At 35.6% G+C, this 17,893-nt stretch overlaps 1 protein-coding gene across 3 annotated transcripts in view; it reads left to right on the plus strand.

Moving 5' to 3' along the window:
• RPRD1A (regulation of nuclear pre-mRNA domain containing 1A) overlaps positions 1–17,893 on the plus strand; it is a 68,612-nt gene that overhangs the window by 34,236 nt on the left and 16,483 nt on the right. The window contains exon 7 of one of the 3 annotated variants that reach the window (XM_057700688.1): positions 1,222–4,039. The exons of the other annotated variants lie outside the window; for them this stretch is intronic. Within the exon in view, the coding sequence (XP_057556671.1) occupies positions 1,222–1,341 (120 nt within the window). The 3' untranslated portion in view covers positions 1,342–4,039. Of the gene's footprint in view, positions 1–1,221; positions 4,040–17,893 lie in introns of those variants that run through there. 3 annotated transcript variants of the gene reach the window in all.

Consider the following 17,893-nt stretch of genomic DNA (forward strand, 5'->3'; position numbering starts at 1 on the left):
ATAGACCTTTTTAGACAATGGCCCAGGTAAGCTACTCCTTGCATTAATTGGTTTTTTTTATTTGAACCAAATCAGTCTGCCTAAGTAAATTTAGAAATTTGTAATTAGCAAAATTGGTTGCATTTTAAAATTATTCATGTGAAATTTTAGTATAGTAATTCATCTTATGAGTTTAAACCCTTATCTTCAAGAACAGAAATGATGGGAAAATAGCAGTTGGTATAAAGTCTGGTGTCAACTACAGTAAGTTATGGTTAGACTTAATTTAGTTTCTGTTCTGAGTACATGCGGTCTTTTGGGTATACAGTTTAGAAATAAAGGCTTTCTGTTATGGGTGTGCCGGTCCCCAGTCTCCCTGTTCCTGGACAGTTCATCATTTTTGCTTAGGAAGGTATTTTTAAGTTATTCCTTTATTCTGTCCCTGATTCTGATGCTTAACGTATCCCTACCCCACTTGGCTCAGACATACCCTTAAGTAGAAAGTTATTGCTTCTTTAAATTGAATGATGATTGATGCTGTTGCTGAGAAGTCTGGAGGTGCAGGGGTTAAAAAAAGCAACACTTAAATTTCCTTTGAGCAGAGTAGCCATTGTCGGGGCGGATGAACCAGATTTGGTTTTATTTAAAAGAATCTTTCATTCGATTAGTTCTTGTTTAAATTGTTTGCTGCTATAGCAATTTTTTCCCCTAATAATATGTAGGAGAATTTCTAATATGTCTGGATCCCTTTTTTAAGACAGTTCTCTTTAAATTTGTAGATATGTTATGATGCTGTCCCTGTTAAGTTGCTTTTATTTATTAGAGTTTAGCTCTTGTTCCAGCAGTCTCTAATTGTGCCAAAGAAGGTTGCCATTTCTACCTGTGATAGCGGTCGTGTCAGCAGCAGAGCGCTCCCACCCCACGCTGTCAGCACTGTTTAGTGTTACCCCTTTCAGTCTGCCCCTTCTCTGCTCGTACAGACACACTCAGAGCGTAGTTGTTGGCATTGTGCTCTGCCTTTAGAGAGGTTGCCCAATTTTACATAGAAAGGAAAGGATAGAATTTTTCAAAAAATACATTTGATAGTTAACTACAGTTTTTGATCTTGTGATGGAACTTCAATCCTAAACATGCTGTTACTTGTTTTACTGTTAACAGAATTAAGGGTAAGTAATGTCATACAATTTTTGTCCTTAGTCCTTTCGTATGGTTTCTTTAACTTCTATTGAGCTTCTGTTGCAGGTATTGGACATGGGCGTATCTTCTAACGATGTCATCGTCATTAGCATATTCTTCCTGCTAAAAATAAATATCAAACTCCAAAGCCTGAATTGTCTCATGTTTTTGAAAATTGAAGACTGAAACTTTGTTATTCTACTTCATACTGCTTTCTCACTTAAACTGGTTATATATCACTGGTTACAAAAATAGCATTTATGTTTGAAATATGTAGAAAACAGATCAGATACCATCCCACCTAACGCCCCCTTTTCCCAGTGCCTTCCAGCCAGATTTCATGATTGATAATTACAGGTGGTAAGGCTGATGATAATAATGGCAGTAAAACGTACCATGTGTCAGGTACTGTTCTAAGCACTTCACATATATCAACTCATTTAATCCTATGAAACAGGAAATATTATTATTCACATTTTACAGATAAAGGAAACTGAGGTACAAGGAGATTAAATAACTTGCTCACAAGGTCACAAAGAGGTAGCGAATTGTATAGAACCCAGGGAATCTGCCTGCAAAATGACAATTTTGCTTTCAGTTTTTGCTTAAATGTAAGTTTACAGCAACAGCTAACGCCCTCTCTCTCTCTTTCTGTTTCGTCCCTTCTTGGAGGTAATCACTTTCTCGAAATAGTATTCATGTTTTTTAGCATGACTGGATTTTCATATTATAAATAAACCATCTAAGTTATTTCAGATGTTTCTTACAAGTAAAAAATATTTAGATTTCTAATAAACTAGGAAGTTATTCCATAGAACTCTTTGTAAATTATCATTTATAATTAGGTGACTCTTTTGTCAGAAGATGTGAAAATGATTTGAGTTACTTTTTGTACCAAGTAGGTGGCATCCCTTTGAAATTGAAATGTTTTAAAAATTTTTGGAAATTATGAATCATTTTTTAAACTTGTAACTAACTTTAGCTGGTTATTAAAGCAAATAACTTAAATTAGACTTCTTTTTTTAAAGATTTATTTATTATTTATTTATAGCTGTGTTGGGTCTTCATTGCTGCACATGGGCTTTCTCTAGTTGTGGCAAGCAGGCGCTACTCTTAGTTGCCATGCGTGGGCTTCTCGTTGTGGTGGCTTCTCTTGTTGTGGAACGTGGGCTCTAGGTGCGTGGGCTTCAGTAGTTGTGGCGCACAGACCTAGTTGCCCTCCAGCATGTGGGATCTCCTTGGGCCAGGGATCGAACCTGTGTCCCCTGCACTGGCAGGCAGATTCTTAACCACCGTACCACCAGGGAAGTCCCAAAATAGACTATTAATAAATCTAATTTATATTTTAAAATCTATTTCATAGGTTGCTCTGGGAATCATATTGGCCATTCAGAAGTTGAAATTTTTGCAGTCTTACATGAGTATATTCAGATTACCTCATTTAAAAAAATGAGGACATAATATTCATTGTATGAATGTTGTTTATTTAGTTTATTTAAGTCTGTCCCTCTTCTCATGGTGTCATATTGCATCCATTGCATTGTGTGTGTTTTGTGCATTTATAGGTAGTATCACAGAGAACATCCTGGTGATGCAGGTTTTTACAGTTGTGCTAGTATATCTGTAGGATTGATTCTTAGAAGTAGGGTACAATAGCTGGGTCAAAAACAATGCTTAAATGTTGATAATATACTCAAACCCGCCAAAAGGTTTTGCCTTTTTAAACTCCTTGAAGTACAAGTGCATCTTTTCCTGTACAACCTCACCCAACACTGAATGTCAGTGATCTTTAAAATTTTTGCATATCCGTTAGGTCAAAAAATAATTTCTTTTTGTTCACTCAGGTTATTTAAAAATATTTATTAGCCTTTTTATTTCTGCTGCACATTTCCTGTATCTTTTGGCTACTTTTCTATTTTGTTCTAAGTTTATAGTTCTAAGACAAATTCATATTTGTCTTTGCCTTTATAGATTCTAGGTTTTTTGGGTATAGTTAAGATCGCCTTTTCAGTTCATACCTGAAAAATACAAGTTTTCTATAGATTTTTCCCCCTAATAATTTTATCCACTGTGATCTTTTTGCTCATGGTGTATATGATGTATAGCTATAACTAATTGTTTGAAAGTGATAATAAATGTCCCCTTGTCATTTATTAATTAATGATGTCAGTTAATGACAGTCTATTTTACTATATTGTAAAATACCATTTCTGTCGTATTTATTTCTGTATATACATGTATATGCATGAATGTGGTCAGTTTTCTATTCTGCTGGCCCATTTGTTTTACGCACATTTAATTACTTGGTTGATTTTCATTTTTATTACTTTTGGGTATTTTTCATGTCTGTAATTTTAGCTAATCATGATTATTGTGCATATGAATTTTATTTTCTTCCCAATTATATGTACTTGCCTTCGTAATTAGTATTTTAAATGATGTTTTGCTAAGTAGACATTTCTTAATTTACTTGGCCTTTTCAAGAGTGCTTACTTTCATAAAATTTTGTTTTCCAAAAAGTTCAATTTCCATTTTTTTTAAATGCATAAAAATAAATTTTGTTTTGCCTGAGATATTTAGTGATTAGAAATGCTTAATGTCATCTCCCAGTACAGGAAATAAGAATGTTTTAAATATATAGCACTGAAAATGCAAATTAAAAAATCTATTGCTGAAGGTATTGTTTGCATGTAGCTTTTTTGATGGTTATTGATTTGTCAAATTACAAATATCATTCAAGGGCATTGTAAGAATATGGAAAACTGCTTATGGAATCTTTCATCTGTGGTTCAGTTATTTCTTTATATTTTACTTTGTTTTTCCACTGAAATCATATTGATTTCATTTAAATTTAAAATTAACTTGAAAAGATGGAACTATATGGATTTCTTTCTTAAACTTTTTATTTTTTTATTTTTTACAATAAACTGCATATATTTAGAGTGTACAATTTGGTATCCCAATTTCCCAATTTGTTCCCCCCCCCAACCCTCCCCGCGTTCCCCACTTGGTGTCCATATGTTTGTTCTCTACATCTGTGTCTCTATTTCTGCCTTGCAAACCAGTTGATCTGTACCATTTTTCTGTAGTCCACATATATGTGTTAATATACAATATTTGTTTTTCTCTTTCTGACTCACTTCACTCTGTAAGACAGTTTCTAGGTCCATCCATGTCTCTAAAAATGTCCCAGTTTCATTGCTTTTTACATCTGAGTAATATTCCATTGTATGTGTGTACCACATCTTCTTTATCCATTCATCTGTTGATAGACATTTAGGTCGCTTCCATGGCCTGGCTATTGTAAATAGTGCTGCAATGAACATTGGAGTGCACGTGTCTTTTTGAATGATGGTGTTCTCTGGGTATATGCCCAGCAGTGGGATTGCTGGGTCATATGGTAGTTCTATTTTTAGTTTTGCAAGGAACCTCCATACTGTTCACCGTAGTGGCTGTATCAATTTACATTCCCACCAGCAATGCAAGAGCGTTCCTTTTTCTCCACCCCCTCTCTAGCATTTACTGTTTGTAGATTTTCTGATGATGTCCATTCTAACCGGTATGAGGTGATATCTCATTGTAGTTTTGATTTGCATTTCTCTAATAATTAGTGACGTTGAGCAGCTTTTCATGTGCCTCTTGGCCATCCGTATGTCTTCTTTGGAGAAATGCCTATTTAGGTCTTCTGCCCATTTTTTGATTAGGTTGTTTATTTTTTTGATATTGAGCTGGAAAAGCTGTTTATATATTTTGGAGATTAATCCTTTGTTGATTCGTTTGCAAATATTTTTTCCCATTCTGAGGGTTATCTTTTCATCTTGCTTATAGTTTCCTTTGCTGTGCAGAAGCTTTGAAGTTTCATTAGGTCCCACTTATTTATTTTTGTTTTTATTTCCATTATTCTAGGGGGTGTATCCAAAAAGATCTTGCTGTTATTTACGTCGAAGAGTGTTCTTCTGGATTTTTTTTAATATACATTTTCTTTTTTTTTTGTAAATTTATTTATTTTTAAAATTTATTTATTTATTTATTTTATTGGCTGTGTTGGGTCTTTTTTGCTGTGCGCGGGCTTTCTTTTAGTTGCAGTGAATGGGGGCTACTCTTCGTTGTGCTGCGCGGGCTCCTCATTGCCATGGCTTCTCTTGTTGCGGAGCACGGGCTCTAGGCGTGTGGGCTTCAATAGTTGCAGCACATGGGCTCAATAGTTGTGTCTCATGGGCTCTAAAGCTCAGGCTCAATAGTTGTGGTGCACGGGCTTAGTTGCTGTGTGGCATGTGGGTTCTTCCTGGCGCAGGGCTCAAACCCGTGTCCCCTGCATTGGCAGGCAGATTCTTAATCACTGCGCCACCTAGGAAGCTCTTATATGGACTTTTTAAAGCAGCAAATGTTACTAGTTTCTTAATGATTTCTTAATTTTTTTTGAGATTGAAATATAAAAGTCAGACTTTTTGTGGTTAATTTATCCATTGTTTAAGAATCATGTAACCTTTTAATTATTTTCATTAATTATGCAAGTAGGCTATTTTCATCATAGAAAAAAACTACATAAGCAAAAGTCTTAGCCCTACGTATAATCCATGTATTATTTTGCATATTGTCCTTTTCATGTAATATGTGCATCGTATCATCTCACCGTTTTCCTTTTTAATGTGTGGATGTATTATAGCTATCTGTTCTTTATGACAAATTGTTTCCATTCGTTTCATAGAAATAGTATAACAGTGAACTTTTCTTTTTTGGCCAAGCCCCACGGCTTGTGGGATCTTAGCTCCCCAGCCAGGGATTGAACCTGGGCCCTCGGCAGTGAAAGCACTGAATCCTAACCACTGGACCACCAGGGAATTCCCAGTGAACATCTCTTTTATTAACTCTCTACTCACTTATATCATCTCTTGTGATAAATTCCTAAAGGTGAAATTGCTGATTCATTTTAAAGACTTTCAGTAAAATTATACTAGATCATTGTCTTTGGTGATTCCTAGATAATCATTATCTATTATATTTAGGTCTTCTGGGCCATCCCTTTTCTCTAGAGAAAATGTTTTAAATTTGCTGGGTAGCTAGCATATAGGGCATCTGTGTTCAGAACAGTGCCTCACCTCTTATCTGTCTGATTTGAATCTTCTTATCCCTCATCTTTTGGCTCCGTGGGATGAGTCTTAACAGATTGATGTAAAGATACCTATTTTAGCTTCATTGTCAATCTTAAGACTCACCATTACATTTCAAGGAGCTTGGAGCCTCAGAGTCCTCAGACTATCCAAATTCCTCAGTATGAATTACATTACTTTTGGTCATTATCTCTTGTTTCATTTTTTTCCATCTTCCAAAAATTCCAGGACATCTTTGTGCTGTGGTTCCCTCTTCTCTGTCCTTGTGAGTTTCTGCCTTTATAAATTGTTTTATTATTTTAGTGACGTTTTGGGAGGGAGTGGAGATAAACATGAGTTCAGTTTGTTATATAACCGGAAGACCTTCTGTGTGTAATTAAATAGAACTAATGATATGTTTCATAACTCCTGCCAAACCACTTTCATCTGTTGCCAGGATTGTTAACAACTGCTATTCCTGTTCCCTCTCTTAACTCTCTACATCACTGCAGCCAGATTAATCTTTTAAGAAGAAAACAGGTCTCATCCTACCCCTGTGTGAAACTCTTCAGTGCTTCTCATTACACTTTTGGGTCTTATTTTAAACTCCATATATGGCCTATGAGAGCACTAGTCTTTTTTTTTTTTTTTTTTTAAAGCTCTTTATTGGAATATGATTGCTTTACACTCTTGTACCAGTTTTGGAGGTACACGAAAGTGAATCAGCTGTATTTATACACATATCCCCATATCCCCTCCCTCCCGTGACTCCCTCCCACCTTCCCTGTCCTGGCCCTCTAAGGCATCACCCATCATCGAGTTGATCTCCCTTTGTTATACAGCAACTTCCCACTAGCTATCTATTTTACAGTTGGTAGTGTAAATATGTCTGTGCTACTCTCTCACTTCGTCCCAGCTTCCCCTTTGCCCCCCCCCCCCCAACCCCGTGTCCTCAAATCCATTCCCTGCATCTGCATCTTTATTCTTGCCTTGTCACTGGGTTCATCAGTACCATTTTTTTTAGATTCCATATATATGAGTTAGCGTACAGTATTTGTTTTTCTCTTTCTGGGTTACTTCGCTCTGTGTGACAGTCTCTAGGTCTATCCACCTCATTCCATATAGCTCAATTTCATTCCTATTTATGGCTGAGTAATATTCCATTGTATATATGTGCCACATCTTCTTTATCCATTCATCTGTTGATGGACATTTAGGTTGCTTCCGTGTCCTGGCTATTGTAAATAGTGGTGCAGTGAACATTATGATGCATGTTTCTTTTTGGATTATGGTTTTCTCTGGGTATACGCCTAGTAGTGGGATTACTGGATCATATGGTAGTTCCATATTTAGTTTTTTAAGGAACCTCCAAACTGTTTTCCATAGTGGCTGTAGCAGCTTACATTCCCACCAACAGTGCAGGAGAGTTCCTTTTTCTCCACACCCTCTCCAACATTTATTGTTTCTAGATTTTTTGATAATGGCCATTCTGACCAGAGTGAGGTGATACCTCATTGTGGCTTTGACTTGCATTCTTTAATGATTAATGATGTTGAGCATCTTTTCATGTGTTTGTTGGCCATCTGTATGTCTTCTTTGGAGAAATGTCTATTTAGGTCTTCTGCCCATTTGTGGATTGGGTTATTTGCTTTTTTAGTATTAAGCTGCATGAGCTGCTTATATGTTTTGGAAATTAATCCTTTGTCCGTTGCTTCGTTGGCAAGTATTTTCTCCCATTCTGAGGGTTGTCTGAGATCACTAGTCTTGAGTCTCCATTTAACTTCATCTTGTAACCATCTCAAAAGCATCCATTTTGCTCTTTAAGCAGGTGAAGCAAGTTCTCACACAAGGGATTTTGCTTTGTTAATTGCTAATAAAGTGGCTGAAGTGCTGTCTCCTAATCTTTACTGGCTGCTTTTTTCATCCAGGTTTAAGTTCCTCTGTCACCTCTTTAAAGCCCTTCTCTATCCATTTCATTTGATTCCACCTACCCTTCTGTATTACATTGCAGATTCATGCTAATACATTGTTCCCTCCCACTCTGTTACATTGTCACTTTTTGTTTGTTTTTTAAAATTTTTTCTTCATGGAACTTACCACTGTTTGAAATTTAAAACTTTGTATACTTAGTTATCATCTGTACCTGCCTGGAATGTGGGCAGAAAGGAAGAACTTTGTTTTGTTTTTCATGCTTATAGCCATATCCTAAGTGCTTGGAGTGGAACTTTTCTCCAGGTAGGCGGTCAGGTTTTTTTGTTGAGTGAGTAAAATGATAGTTGGCTATCAGATGATGAATGAATGAATGAATGCTAGTACAAATGTAATTTGCAAGGAGTATTTAATGTTTATATTTTAAATTGGTGTTTTGTTTTGTAATTAAATCAGAAGAGAATGTTGCTCTGATAAAATGATTTAAAGATACTTGAGGTTTTTGAAGAAAATTGTATCTAGCACAAAATATAGGTTAACTAATTTTTAAGTCACATTAGTATAGCCCAGTACTTAAAAAAAAAAAAGAAAAAGTGGTTGTGTGTTCAAGGATCATGGGTTCCAGAACTGCAGTTGAGCATTTTGAACAAAAGAATGAATGCCATTTTGAAAATTTTAAAATTATTTTACCAGCTTGCCCTTTTTGTCATTTAGTAGAATAATAGAGTAACAGTCGGTTAGAAAACACAAATAACAAATGAACAGTAGTACTCAGTAGTCCATAAGTGCTGAATTTGTAAGCATCACAGTGCTACCTGGTAGAAGAACTGGAGCTACAAATGAAATCAGTCCTTAAGCCCGTGTTTGTTCACTTATGTAAAAAAGAGGAATTAACATTAATCAACTCCCCATTCCATACTACCCCTGATGACCTGTCTCTATGAATTTGTCTATGCTAGGTATCTAATATAAGTGGAATCATACAGTATTTGTCCTTTTGTGACTGGCTTATTTCACTTAGCATTATGTTCTCTAGGTTCATCCATGTCATAACATGTACCAGAATTTTCTTCTTTTTTAAGGCCGAATAATATTTCATAATATGTATAATACCACATTTTGTTTTCCCAGTTATCAATCAGTGGACACTTGAGTAGCTTCCACCTTTTGGCTGTTGTGAATAATGCTGCTGTGAACATGGGTTCATAGCAAATATCTGAGTCCTTGTTTTCATATCTTTTGGGTATGTACCCAGGAGTGGGATTACTGGATCATGTGGCAATTCTGTTTTCCATTTTTCTGAGAAACTGCCATTACCATACTATACCATCTGTTATGACTACAACTATTTTACATTCCCACCAACAATGCACAGGGTTCCAGTGTCTTCCCATCCTTGACGACACTTGTTTCTGCTTTTGTTTGGTCAGTAGCCATCCTAATGGGCATAAGACAGTATCTCATTGTGGTTTTGTTTTGCATTTTCCTAATAATTAGTGATATTGAGCATCTTTTCATATGCTTGTTGGACATTTGTTGTCTTCTTTGGATTTGGAGAAGTCCTTTGTCCATTTTTTAATTGAGTTTGTTTTTTCATTGAAAAGTGTTGGTTATGGTCTGATTGATATTAGTTACTGGAAGTACGAGGGTGAGTCAAAAACTGTCGACACTCTGTAGAGTTTATTCTAATTAACTTTTAGAAAAGACAAATACATCATTTTTCAACATAATCTCATTGCTTTTCAAAACACTTTGTCCATCTGTGAGCAAGCTTTCATATTCTCTCATTAAACAGTGTTTTAGGCTGAGCTGCGAGCCACCAATGCCCCACTGTCTTCACTTCTTCATCAGAAGTGAATCATTGTCCTCATAGGGCTGGTTTGAGGGGACCAAACAGGTGAAAGTCTGATGGAGCGAGATCAGGACTATAGGGAGGATGCTTTAACACCTCAAAGGGAAGTTTTTGCAGAGTGTTGACAGCGTGGGCAGAAGTGGGAGGATGTGCATTGTCGTGCAAGATAACAAGGCCCTTGGATAGCAGTCCCCTGCGTTTAATCCAAAGTTTAGGCTTCAGCTCTTCAGTAAACATCTCACTGTAACAAGCACTGTTGATTGTTGAACCTTTTTCCTGATAATGTTCCAATACGAGCCCTTGAGAATCCCAGAAAACTGTCACTTGTCTATTTGACAGAGTCATTTCATGTGTACGCTCAGTGTTGTCATTAGCCATGGACATGGACAGGCGTCTGTCTCCTTGATGGCTAACATTTCTGCCACCTTCCTTGTACTTCTCTGTCCATTCATACACACTTCTTTGAGACAAAACACTTTCTTCATACTGTGCCCAAAGTCTTCGGTAAATAACGGCACCAGGTACACCCTCAGACCACAAGAACTGAATCACTGCACGCTGCTCTTCTTTCATGCATATCGCAAGGGGGGGCACCCATTTTTGCTTGCACTGCAGTTACAAATGAACAGATGTAACATGTTCACACCTTCACAGCAGTGACTGGGGAGACAGTAGCCTTGAACAGAAAGCACTGATAAGATAGTGCTGCCAATGGAAGTTTTAATATAACTGGAGTGTGGATAATTTTTGACTCATCCCCGTAGTTTGGAGATCATCTAAGCTACCCCGTGCTGGAAATTATTCTAGCACACTTCCCAAAGATAGATTGACTACCCTCTGCATGAATGTTTCCGATGTGAAGGGAGCGCACAGTTTTGAGAGTAGTCTTCTCCATTTTCTGGACAGTTGCTAGAAATTTATTGTATATGTATTATATATATTTTGTATAAATGTATTACATACTTTTACTTATGAAATTTCATAAAAGTATTCACCTGTATGTTTATATATGTGTGTATGTATACATTTACATTATTCTTTGGGGAAAACATGGAATATACCAAAAATCCAGAATAGTAGATAAAAACCACAACTTACTATTGATATTGAAATTACATAATTTGAAATAATAGCCCTCTTTTAGTTTCTCTCTCTTCTCTTTCTTCCTTACCAACCAGTTTTATTTATAGAATCCTAGATCCTTTTAGTAGTCTCTAGAGAATCATATTTTTCTTATTTTTTAATTTTATTACATTATTCACATATTATTTGTCATGAAAAAATTTACTTGAAAAGCTACTCCAGTCAGCTATGTCAAAGGACAGAGATATGTAAGTCATGAAGAAAAACAAAATAGTGCAAGTCCTGGCATGTCCCAAGAGTGGCTTTGCTTTCTGCTCACCTGAATATAGAATTCTTGGATCACTTTTTTTCTTTTGGCCTACTTACTGTATTATTACCCTTTCTCCAACACATTTAACACTTTGACTATCACATATCTTATCACATATCTAGGCTACTGGCCTTTCATTACTTTGGCTTGGCATTGATGTGTCCTTTTATTGGAAAAATGTATGTTGCCTTTTATTTCTGTTGATTTTTTTATACTTTCTTCTTAAGTTCCTATTATATATATATTGAATGTTTTGAATCTATTCCACATTGCTTATCTTTTCTTGTCAATTTTCCTCCTTTCTGTTATTTTCCTTCAATATTTCTCATGGGTTTTTTTGATGTTTCTGTTGTTTTTATTGTACTTGTTCATCCTCACAGCATGCTTGTCTAATGGTGGGAGTGGAGAGTTTTGTCAGTTTTTTAATGGGTTTCTGTTGAAAAAAGAGATTTATTATAGCTTTTACTTGGCCAGTTCACAGATTCTGAAACTCTGGGGCAAGTGGATAGGAAATCAGGGTCAGAGATGTTAGCGCCAGAGTTTTGTGAGCTTGTCCAGCCCGCCCAGATCTGACTTAGTTTTGCCAGCACACCAGCCACACCATCCAGCACCCCTTTCATCACTGTGGTTCTTGGACCCTTTCCATACTGCTGGGAGTCCCCACAGGTGCAGGTCACCTTGTTAAAGTGACACATAGGAGAATCTGCATTATAAACGTCTGTAACAACAGTAAAATCCTCCTGCCTCCAGAGCTTGGTGAAGTCTACAGGAGTGTTTGGATCTACTTAATGTAAATGTAAAATACTGCTTAATTTGCTACTGTTTACTTTTTATAAACCTTCATATGTGTTCCTTTGTAGGTTAGCTTCTTATATTTTTTATTGCTAGCAATGAGTGCTTAAAACATTTCTCTCCCTACTTTTAGATTACTTTTCCTCATCCGTGGTTTTAAGAATTATACAAGTAAATGGGTATTTTAAAGTATATGTTTGATGGAAGTAATGGGCTTTGTGAAAGGATCTTAAGGATCATTTCAGTAAGCAAAGTAAATATATAATGAGTCTATTTTTTATTCTTTAAATAAAATTTTATTTAAGTTAATTTTTGGCTGCATGTAAGCTGTTTTCTAGGCTCTGAGGTTTTTGTGGGGTTTCTTTTGTTTTTTGGTGGAGTATATTTTTGACAGTGTAGCACTGGCATCTTTTTTTTTGCTCATGCTAATTTTGGGACTACTTCAAACCATTTTTTTTTTTTTCAAACATCAGCGATTCTTAATCTCGGGGTTGTTGGTCAGATTCTTATGTAATTAGTGTTTAAAATATTTATATTTGTATATATTTATAAAGTATATGTGCGTCTGTATTATCTTACCGAGGCAGTGTTTCAGCCTGTAGAGTTTTTTAAAAGCGTGACTTGTTATTTCTTGTTTTGGTCCTCTTGGCTTTGGTTCTTCTGCAAATTTCTTAAGGATATATTCTAAATTATAGGTAAAAATATTTTTATGTGTTCAAGAGATAAGGCTAAAAATATGCTTGTGATTAGGAATTTTTCTCAGTTAATTGACTGGTCTTGGATCAGTGAGAGGCAGTTTAGCTTTGTGTTTGATGAGTAGGGACCCTAGAACTGGATTGCCTGAGTTTAGATTCTGGCTTCTGACAGTTGGCAAAGCATTTTGACCTCTCTACCTCAGTTTCCTTGTCTGTAGAATAGAGATAATAATTATACCTACTTTATTTGGTTTTAATGGGATTTAAATGAGTTGGGTGCCTAAACTGCCCAGCATATAGTAAGTACCTCAGAAGTTTCAGCCCCAAACAAAAAGACTTAGAGGTTTTCTAGCTAGTTTATATCTGTTTTATCATTTAACCAGTGAATTTGTTTTATTTATAAGGATACTCTAAAAAGAGTATAAGATGTCTGCAGTGTTTTTATATCTATAGTCCTCTCAACAAGCAAGTGTTTATATTCCTAATTATAGTCTTAGCATCTCAGTGATTGCAGCTGGATACCTAAGTTCTTTTAAACAATACATTCAGTCATTTTTTGATATTCAGACTTACCTTCCCTAGGGCTACTTCTCTGTTTATGGAGTCTACTTCTTTTCAAAATTAGGTACAGTATTTGCTGGTGTGCATCCTCTTGGTAGTTCTTTGTGATATCTGAGATGTAATTGTCTCAGAAATCAAGTTGGTCTAAAGAGTCTTTATCTTTTATCCCAGTGTTCTGGAATGTAATTGATTCTATTAAGAGACTTAGACTTAATTGTGGTGTTCACATAATTTCCTTGCCTGATTTAGATTTTCACTCTATTCTATAGAGAAAACAAAAGCAGAATTGGTTTCTTTTTTAAAATGTTAGACTTAAGATGTTAGAGTGGCAGCTTTTTCCACCTCCTGGAACATACAGAAAAGATAATATATTAACATATAATAAAGAAATTATAAAACCTAATATAGTCTGTCTTTATCATATAATTATGTAATAAAAATGTATACATCTGATGCTGCATATATTATATAAATATATAAAGATAGATGTAATGAAGAGAGGGAGATGAGATGGGGAGAGAAATGAAAAGGAAGGAGAGATGAAATGGGATGGTTGAGGTGAAAGCTAGAGAGAGGAGCTGCACTGTTCAGTACGTGGCCACTAGCTGCAGTGATATTTAAATTAATTACAGGTAAATAAAATTTAAATTATCAGCACTAGCCATATTTCAGACACTTGGTAGCTACATGTGGCTCTTGGCTACTCTGTTGGATAGTGCAGATATAGAACATTTCCATTGTCACAGAAAGGTCTATTCATAATGATTGATAAAGATTGCTTAAAAGAAAGATACAGATAAAATAGAGAAATTATATTTATTACATATGATGTATGTAATAGCTCCACTCTAATAAGAGAAGGGAATGTTGTGGGTGCCCCACTCCCTCAAATGGAAGTCTTCTTAGAAGGTGGATTACTGACAGGAATTGAACTGAAGAAATAAACCACATCCTAGCATGTGCCCTCTTAAAGGTGGGAGCATTTACACAAATGTTCTGTGCTCAGAAGTGGAATACCTGGAAGCAGGAGATTGGAACAACACACAGTGACTAAGGGTGCTGCAGTGGAAACACTCAGGAAGGTCAGCTCCTGTGCATTCTGCCCTTCTTGGGCCAGGTAGCTGTGGTCAGGCATCTGTGTCTGTATCAGCTTGGAGCAGGGGAAAAGGGCAGTGTCTCTTCCAAGCTGGTGAGGTCCAGGATTGATGGGGATCATCTGTATGTGGAAAACCATTTGCTGGGATAGTTCATGTTGGATTTTGTCCACTTTACTGACAACCCAAGTAGGTTGTATGTACACTGGAACCACCAAGCATTTTTGGAAGGACAGTACATAAGACAGCAGATTCAGAGGGAAGAACTTTCCCCTAGGAAAGTTAATGGAAAATCCAGCACAGTAATGTAAACTACTGAAAATGCCTCAACACCTGGAGATCCTGCCCCATCCCTAATGAGTACCCATCAGAAAACAGGGTGTCCTCACAGCCACGTTATGAAAAGCTCTGTGCTGTTTTATTCTGATCAACAAAGGAACGCTTAGGAATCCCAGGCAGGTTAGCAAGGAAGCAGTGTAAGCAATGACATAAAAACCGTAATGGCTGTGAAATGAGAGTAGGTGAGAGTGGAACAGTTGAACAAGTGAGATACCTTGTTAGATTCTTGGAAAACTAAAATTGTGCTGATGAAGTTTAAACTTAGAGTAAGTCAGGGCTCCATCTTTGCACAAGATACATTCCTAAAAATGTGAATAAAAATAATCCTAAATTTTAGCAATAAAATCATATATTAAGAGGGACAATTTTTTCCCAGAGGTTTATTTTAATTACAAACTTCCTTGCTGTACTTATGTTTTTTAAATATAAAATTAGTAAGGACATAGATTAGTTATTAAATATAGACATTGCAGTTTAAAAATAATATAGTCAGGGAAAACTGATCTTCAGATTGAAGGATTTAGTTTTTATTGAACTGGAAATGGCAGTGCTGATTTTGATAGTAATCTCATTAACTTCAATCTGTCAAGCAAAAGATATGTAACAATTTGCCATCTTTTGCTTTCTCATGAAATGTAAAGAAGCATCATCGTCCTCTGTATGGATTTGTGAAATTCCCTTTAGTTTTGGATTATTGGAATTTTTATTTTAAAACCCAATTCAGAATAGTAAAATTCTGTTTTCCTTATCTTTTAGCATGGAACATTCAGCCAGCCAGCTAAATTCCAGGGAGTATCTGAATGGCAAATATTTTCCTCTCTTAGTATGTCTGATTTCTATCCTAGTGGGTTTTTTTTTTTTAAATATCCCAAATATCACCACCCATGTAATTCCTCAGATCTGTACAAAACTGAAATGCTGACTGTAGCATCATGATGGGGTAACTTCGGCCTGTTTGCTAACGAATGTGTGAAAATCTGAATTTGGTGTCAAAAAAGCTATTTAGGATTATCTGTATGTAGTGTATATACATAGGGAGTATTAGGTATACTGGTATATAGTATGTATACATTTCACACAAAATGAACTTTGTCTTGTAAGTGATGACAGAGTTAAGAGTTTTCTTGGGTAGAATTCAGCATGAGGGAAAGGAACAAAAACCAAGTAAAGCAAAGAGAAACAAGATGGACAGAAGGAAAACTGGGAAAAAGCAAAAAGATAGGAACAGAGAGTACATCTTTCTTTACGCCTGCCAGAACTTAATGTTGTGTTCCCATCCACCAACTGGTGTTGTGTATGCCAAATGACTCTTTTTCCCTCAACTTGCTACCTAGACCTGTCCTAGAATTTATCTGTAGGGAGGAGTGTGGCATCTGGAAGACTACTGCTAGTGGGGTAGATTGAGCTCTAGGATGTCAGCTCGGGCTCTGCTAGATTTCATTCTCTTTACAATCCCATGTTATTGCTCCTTTCTGACTCATCAGTGAACACCATTTTCCATCATTTGAGTGTCTACACTCCTAATGAAAACAACAGAAACTTCTGTTCATCAAGAAACCCTGCTCTTGAAGCCTTAAGAGCTTATTAGCTTTTAGATTCCCAGAATTCTTTGGCCTCTTGAATGAAATATCCCAATCCTGCATAAAGGAAACATTTCCATACATTACGTGGGTGAAAAATTGTCAGTGACTAATCTGAAACATACACTTAAACTCCATTGTAAGGGAGATAAAATTTAAAATTTTATCATAAAATAACTGATACTTAGCATTTACTCTGCGTGAAGGTACCATTCTAGGTACTGATCCTGTTTTTATTTGTGACCGTATTAGGTGGATACTGTTATTGCACCTGTTTTATGAATGAAAACAGTGAGGTACAGAGGTATTAACTTGTTACCTTCAAAGGAAATTTGAAAAATACATTAAAATAATTACATTAAAATGAATACATTAAAAAGCACTTAGCTCCTGATAACATCTGTGTATTTCCTTAATTTTATAAAAATTATAGATTAAAAAATCATTAAGAATAATTATAAAAAATAAACAGTTATAGCCATACTGTATGTACAAATGTATATCCAACTCAGATATTTATCTTGATTAGTCTTCAGTGAATATGGAGTATGGATTAGAATAATGAACTCAGAGTTATGGGTTCTAGAACTTACTGTGAACTTGAAGAAATTGTGTAATATCAAGCCCTATTTTTCCTCATATTAAAAAGGTAGATAGCAAACCTAATGATTTGTGAGGTCTGTTTAAGCTCTAAAATTCAGTGTTTTTGACTTTCCCCCATCCCTTATCTTATAGTTGGAAACTTCTGAGGAGTTTAATTCATCTTATGAAAGCAATATGCAGAGTTTAATTTTTTTCTTTACCTTTCGTTCCTAAAACACTTTCCCATCATAAAAACAATACATATTTATTGCAGAAAATTTGGAGAAAAGAAAAAAAAACTCAAAAGTTTACACCAACCTCTGAAAACAGTCATTAATATTTTAATGTATTTCAGTCCGCTCTTTTTTGTTTTAAATAGTTGGCATATATTCAGTCTCATCTTAAAAAATGTTCGTGAAAGTGATTCTTTAACATTATAGGTGGCTGTCATTTATTGTATCTTTTGTTTCCTTTATTTCAGATGGGTGGAACCTTTAAAAAAATGTCCATTTATCCACATCAGGATAAACAAGTTTACTTACTGGATCTACTGAAAGAACTAGGTCCATGTGACAGATGGGAGGGTGGTGTTTAATATCAAGAATATTGGAAGTTATCTATTTAATACAAGTCCTCATTACCTAAGTTCAGCCCTTTAGTATGCCATTGCAATTTATTGGGGAAGTGGTATTTTTGGTAACTATACCTTCTAACTTATTTATCTGCTCGATTCATGTTAGAACTGGAATTTGTCTTGGTAATTTTTATATCACTGCACACATAAGAATTGTTAAAATGTGAACCTCTTAGGTTAAATCAATCAATATTTTA

This window comes from Hippopotamus amphibius, chromosome 11, assembly GCF_030028045.1.
Source record: "Hippopotamus amphibius kiboko isolate mHipAmp2 chromosome 11, mHipAmp2.hap2, whole genome shotgun sequence".
Taxonomy (NCBI): Eukaryota; Metazoa; Chordata; class Mammalia; order Artiodactyla; family Hippopotamidae; genus Hippopotamus; species Hippopotamus amphibius.